This window comes from Trypanosoma rangeli (genome assembly GCF_003719475.1).
Source record: "Trypanosoma rangeli strain AM80 chromosome Unknown Tra_15.4_contig_00370, whole genome shotgun sequence".
NCBI lineage: Eukaryota > Euglenozoa > Kinetoplastea > Trypanosomatida > Trypanosomatidae > Trypanosoma > Trypanosoma rangeli.
Window position 1 is genome coordinate 6,416 of NW_021706109.1, and position 6,203 is coordinate 12,618.

General features: G+C 44.9%; 3 protein-coding genes and 1 pseudogene across 3 annotated transcripts in view, besides 3 other annotated features; all 4 read left to right on the plus strand.

The window, feature by feature from the left end:
* Positions 1-9: 9 nt before the first annotated feature.
* Positions 10-38: a microsatellite.
* Positions 39-51: 13 nt separating this feature from the next.
* TraAM80_08055 (putative GTPase) lies at positions 52-1,869 on the plus strand (the record flags this gene model as incomplete). Its single annotated transcript, XM_029384817.1, has 1 exon — positions 52-1,869. The coding sequence occupies one exon, from the start codon at positions 52-54 to the stop codon at positions 1,867-1,869; it is 1,818 nt and encodes a 605-aa protein (XP_029235376.1).
* Positions 1,870-2,016: 147 nt separating this feature from the next.
* Positions 2,017-2,048: a microsatellite.
* A 396-nt stretch (positions 2,049-2,444) lies between these two features.
* Positions 2,445-3,762, plus strand: TraAM80_08056 (putative transporter; annotated as a pseudogene).
* Positions 3,763-4,907: 1,145 nt separating this feature from the next.
* TraAM80_08057 (uncharacterized protein) lies at positions 4,908-5,342 on the plus strand (the record flags this gene model as incomplete). The annotated part of the gene is made up of 1 exon (XM_029384818.1): positions 4,908-5,342. The coding sequence occupies one exon, from the start codon at positions 4,908-4,910 to the stop codon at positions 5,340-5,342; it is 435 nt and encodes a 144-aa protein (XP_029235377.1).
* Positions 5,343-5,362: 20 nt separating this feature from the next.
* Positions 5,363-5,390: a microsatellite.
* Positions 5,391-5,743: 353 nt separating this feature from the next.
* Positions 5,744-6,203, plus strand: part of TraAM80_08058 (F-type H+-transporting ATPase subunit alpha) — a gene marked incomplete at both ends in the record, with an annotated part of 639 nt that continues 179 nt past the window's right edge. Inside the window, one exon of the mRNA XM_029384819.1 lies at positions 5,744-6,203. This exon is cut by the window's right edge and continues 179 nt beyond it. Coding sequence (XP_029235378.1) covers positions 5,744-6,203 — 460 coding nt within the window.

Sequence of the window (6,203 nt, forward strand, 5' to 3'; positions counted from 1 at the left end):
TATTAGTTAATATATATATATATATATATATATATATAAGAGGAAAAAAAAATGGGTAAACCTGGGAAAAAGGCTGGAAAGGGGTTGCTTCCACCTACCAATGTGAATCGTCGTGTCGATGCTAACAAAACCAGTTTGCGTGATCAGCGCACCATTAAACGCTTAAAAATGTATAAATCCAGGATAGTACGTGATGAAAAGGGTCATATTGTCAAAGGAAGTGTCTTAGCGGCGTCTGACCGTGTTGAACAACAAATGGTTCGTGTTGCACCTGATCGTCGTTGGTTCGGTAACACTAGAGTTATTGGCCAAGAGGCCTTACAAACCTTTCGGAAGGAAATGGGTGCAAAGTACAGAGATCCCTACAGTGTTATTATTAAGCAATCCAAACTTCCATTAAGTCTTCTTGAGCCAAGTGGGGTGAACGAGGGCAGTGTTCGTCAGCAGATGGAGTGGGACAAAACCTTTGGGGAGAAGGCCAGTCGGAAACGCGTTCGCCTTGATTCCGTTGATATGGAGGGTTTTGCAAAGAGGGCTGTATTAAAAGGCGATGAGTATTTAACGGAGAAAAAAGGATCCGATCGAAATCTTGTTAATAATGAGGAAAAGTTACGCGAGGATCGTTCCAAAAATCGAATTTTATTTACAAAAGGTCAATCCAACCGTATTTGGAATGAACTTTACAAAGTAATTGATAGTTCAGATGTGGTTCTTTACGTACTGGATGCCCGGGATCCATTAGGAACTCGAAGTTCTTTTCTTGAAGAATATATGCGCAAAGAAAAGAAATACAAACATTTTATTTTTGTATTGAATAAATGTGATCTTATTCCTTTGTGGGCTACTGCTCGATGGCTTCAAGTCTTAAGCAAAGACTACCCAACTGTGGCATTTCATGCAAGTGTTAATCATCCGTTTGGTAAAGGTAGTCTGATTTCGCTTCTTCGACAATTTGCGAAATTGCAAAACGTTACTCATCGCGGTAGCAAGCGAACAAAGACACCTATTTCTGTGGGTGTGATTGGCTATCCTAACGTTGGTAAGAGTTCTTTGATTAATACCCTTCGGCGTAAATCTGTTTGTAAGGTGGCCCCTATTCCAGGAGAAACAAAAGTGTGGCAGTATGTTGCTCTTACGAGAACTATTTTTCTTATTGACTGCCCTGGTGTTATTTATGATCGTGAAACAAACAATGATGTTCAGGCTGTTTTAAAAGGTGTTGTGCGTGTAGAACGCTTGGGGAATGCGGACAAGACTGACGTTGTACACACCGTTCTTGAGATTGTGAAACCCAAAGACATAGTCACCACCTATGGTGTTTCTGAATGGAGAGATGCGAATGAATTTCTTGAAAAACTGGCAAAGCTTAGGGGAAAACTTGTTACTGGAGGACAGCCCGATACAGAAGCTGCAGCGCGTATGGTTCTCTACGATTGGCAGAGAGGACGGATCCCCTGGTTCAGTGCTCCGCCCTTTGACTCTAATAAGCACTATCGTGATGCTTTGGAACTTCCAGAAGCAAAACATATGAAGCTAATTGAGCATTATGGTACGTTTAACATTGTGGATGGTGCCATGGATCGTAATGAGGAAACGGATGAGGATGCTGAATCGCAGCATAGTGAGAATGCTTCTGAGGTTGACGCTTCCACTACAAGACAAACTCAAAGGGGTAAAAAAGAGCCTAATATTCATGCGACAGTCGCTACTTATACTTCGGAGCTGAATTGTATAAAACAGAAAGAAGAACGAAGGAAGGCCAGATCAGAATCTGCCGGCAAAGCCTCTCGAATCATGAAGTTGAGTAACGATAATGATGATGATGATGATGATTTATGGAATCGTTTCCTTGCTGCCGCTAAAAAATGAATAATGAACGTGTAAGCTTCAGAAGTAGGGAGTAAATTATGACAAAGGCAGCTCTATGAGGGAATACGAATAAGTTATTATAACGTGCATCTGTGTTGGGGATTTAAACTGTGACCTTTAATGTTGTACTTATTATTGATTTTGAAATTTTTTCTTCTTTATTTATTTGTTTTTGTTTTGCTGCAGTTGTGTGCTTATTTGAGGATGAAGGTCATCCTCTACACAGAAGCTCTTTTTACTCACATAGGAAGTCTCGAAAACAAGTTATTATTTATTTAGTTTTCTTCAATTTACTTCACTTCGAAGTGAGGTATTCGGGTTATGACTCTTTTGAAGTTGGCAATAGATTTAACTATACCTATGAGGACGCTTTAAGAGTGGTATCGTACTGGCATTTTTGTGGTATTTTTAGTTTGTTTGTTACATGTTGAATAAATCCAAATGGAGTTTTGTTTTATGTGGTAATTTTCGTAAAAAAAATAATAAAAATTTTTTTTGTCTATTTGCTTTTCTCTACTTATGTTTTTTATTTCATTTTTTTTTGTTTCTTTTTCCTTTGAAGTTTGTAATTTAGCCTTGTACGGAGCAGAGCCTCTAGACCGCACGATCGGATGGATGGTTACTTTTGGGGCAGTTTTAATGAATTTTGCAATTTTTGGCACCATGAACTCTTTTACTGTGTTTTTGGGCAGTATGATGAATGATGCGACTTTGGCGTACCCTTCACAGACCGAGTTAAGTCTAGGCAATTCTATTGCGATGGAACCGATCTCTGTGTGAGGTATTTTTAGGTGGATTTTTATATGATTGTTTTCATTACTGTCTTCTGTTTTTGGGCGTGACGGCTGCCCTCTAAGTCTTTTGGCAAGTGCTTTTTGGGGCAAAAACTATCGTTGGAGTGGCAAGTCATTGTGCCCTTCCTTTATCCTTTAGTACTTGGATGATGATCAGCCCTGCAGTTGCGGTGACTTCTTCCTGGATTGGCAAGCTCCAGATCACAGCTATTGGTATCGTATCTGCTGGAACCGGATGTGGAAGCCTTGTTTTTCCGCTTCATTGTGAGGCCCTTTTGAACCTGTGTGGCTGGAGGATAACGTTTTTTTTTTTTTCAACACTTGTTGGCGCAGATGTTATTTGTGTATTATTGATTGGAAAACGATGACAGTCACTACTAAATGCATACATGGGCTCTGGAGTCGAGTTACTTTATGAACCAGTCCTGCTTCAGAAGCAAGAAGCTTTTGTAATGCCCATTTGCGTCTTACGGAGGTTTCACGTATGATTTTTGCGTCGATGTTGATGGTATCATTTGCCACTATGATCCTTTATCGTTTTAGTTTCTCCACTGCCATGTATCTTCCTATGCTCTTGGCGCTTGCTATGGGAGAGGATAAGGCTGTGTGTATCATACCTTCGATCCTATTGACTCCAACGCCACTGGGCGTTTGTTGGCCTGGTTGAGTATTGCTTAAACTGCTGGAACTGTTTTCAGTGGTTTTATTTCTGTCTATGCGGGATGTGAAGCTGTTTTCTGTCTCTGTTTTGTCAGGGCCGCAATCGAGTTTTGTATCCCTGCTCTTTCAATGGCGTATGTTGCCCTCGAGGTTTCTCTCATGGTTTTGGTAGTTTCTGTCTCTGGTATAATATTAACGTGTCCAGCGATTTTGGTCAAAATTTATCATGGATCCAGCCTTGTTCTTTCAGTGTCTCTGAGCTTTCTTGCGGGAAGCGTCAGTGGTTTGGCTGCAGCTGCGGCTCACGCTTCAATGCAAAGCGCGGAAAATGATAACTAATAAGTACGGTTGTATCTTTGCTGCTGGGTGCACAATTGGTGCGGCGTATACGTGCCACCTTTTCAAGTGGAAGTGCAAATATTACCTTGTGGAATTAAAAGACGAGGTGTTTTTCCTCATTGAAGTATGACGCAAATTGTAATCTGTTTGGTAATGTTACGGTTTTCGGAGGTCTAGCAAGTGCAAGTTGCTTAACGACGGGGGCCTTCCTGTGGGAGCGACTCTTGTCGATATTTGGTGTTCAGAGTGCGCTTTTTCAGTGTTGTAACAAAGACGCTCGTACCGGTCACCGCATAGTTCGTTACGGACACCGACCGGGCAACGGAGGACCAGCCGACGCGCACCGTGTTGAAGAGCTGTGCCTGGACCAGCCTGAGCAAAGGCACGGAATAGGGAGCAGGGGAGTATAAAAGCTATGCTTCACGGAAAAGCAGGGGCACTTTCTTGAGACTGAAAAGTCTCTGTCCACCCAAAACAGCACTTTGGTGTGGAGGAAAGGGCACAACGCCCCTTTACAGATGCAACAAGTCGCGGATGCTTCCTGGTAGGCAACCTTCTCTTTTTTATTATTTTTTTGTGGTTTCTTGACCGTTTGCTGTACAGGTTGTCGTTGATGTTGTTCTCAGCGGCAGGAAGTGAAAGCGGTGCTCCACAGCGCTTGTGCTGCGGAGCTGGGCGGGGTGTATATGCTTTGCATGTGCTTCACTGTAGTCTCCCCATAGCGGCGGGAAGGGGGGGGGGGGGGATATTTTTTTTTTCACAGCCCCGTTCATTGGGAAGGAAGGTCTTCTAAAATGCGGGATTAACGTGCGGGGTCATCTAGTCAATTCGAATCGATACGAAGAAAAGAAAAGAAAAAGCTGGTGTATGTGTGTGGGCGAACGGGCGATTAGGGAACGTTGCGAGAGACCTACATATTAACTTGCACCTTGGAGATTGGGTGGGTTACATGGACCAAAGAACTGTGTGTTGCAGCTTGCCTGTTATTGTGGTCTAGTGGGATTAGTATTTTCCCGCTATTGCAGCTTCTCTCGCGTGTTGGTATTTCCCTTCCTCTTTTCGGCCCTCTGAGCCGTGACTGCGTGTCCGCGATAGCACACCACAACACTGGCGATATCAACACGGGGCGTGTGAAGACAATAATAACAATGTGTTGAGGCGTCTCGTTGTCATCTGCGTTGTGCACCTCACTTCAATCTTTGTTTCACCTTGTACAGCAGATTGTAGGGAACGTAAGATCGTGCAATGGGGCTAAGAAAGGCCCTGGCGAGGCCCTTTGTCGCGCTTGTAGCCTCGATGGACAGCCGCATCGACCGCATGGATGAGCCGCTGAAGCGGCATATTCAGCATCACAACAAGTCAGGCGAGGACCTCTGCGCCAGTGTTTGGCACGAGTACTGGTCGTACCAGAAGGCGCTTCTGTCGTATCGTAAGACGCGGTTTTTCAGCGAGCTAAGCTATATAACCGGGGGAACTTTATCGGTGGCTAGTATAGGCGTCAAAGACGTTATACTCTTCTCCCGCGCCTTCACAAAGTGTTTGTTTATCTTCATCATTTGCGTCCTCATAGGGCGTCGCTCCGTGTTTCCGTCGTTGGAGCCCACATCTGTCTTTGTTGAGGAAATCAACAAGAACTGGCAACCCAATCACAAACGCGGTATGGTGCTTAGGCATATGTAGGAGGACGCAGTAATGCGCACACAACAACAACAACAACAACAACAACAAAAGCACAAGATGATAAAAAGACATCGTAATGGCGACTTCTATAACAGAGTAGGACGACGGAAAAAAAAAAACAAGACGGGGGAGGGGGGTACGGAGCCGCCATGGGAGCATATTCGGCAGGAGTAGCAACTAACGCATCAGCCCGTCTGTATTTCACGTGGGGCATTCCTTTCTCTCCATATCCCTCTTCTCCGACGCCATTATCCACATCCCATTTGGCAGCCAATAATGTCAGACATCCAAAGACATGTATATAAATATATATCTTAACTATACATTCACGTTAAAGTAAACTTCTACTTTTTTTTTTTATTTCTCCCCCAGATTTAGAAGTCTTCAACACACCAAGTGGCATGCGCCGTTTTGTTTCCAAGTTTGCTGCGGCTCTGCCGGCACGCCTCGCCTCCACAGCCCCCCCGGCAGGGGGCGCGAAGGCTGCTGCCCCAGTCGCCGCTGCTGCCTCAGCTGCTGCGGGGCAGAAGTCGTTCTTCAAGGTGACAGAGATGATTGGCTACGTGCACTCTATCGACGGCACCATTGCCACGCTCATACCGGCCCCTGGCAACCCTGGAGTGGCCTACAACACCATCATTCAGATCCAGGTGAACCCGACGACGTTCGCTGCGGGCCTTGTGTTCAACCTGGAGAAGGATGGCCGCATCGGCATTATTTTGATGGACAACATCACGGAGGTGCAGTCTGGGCAGAAGGTGATGGCGACAGGGCAGCTGCTGCACATCCCTGTGGGTTCGGGCGTGCTCGGCAAGGTGGTGAACCCGCTTGGCCACGAGGTTCCCGTTGGCCTGTTCACGC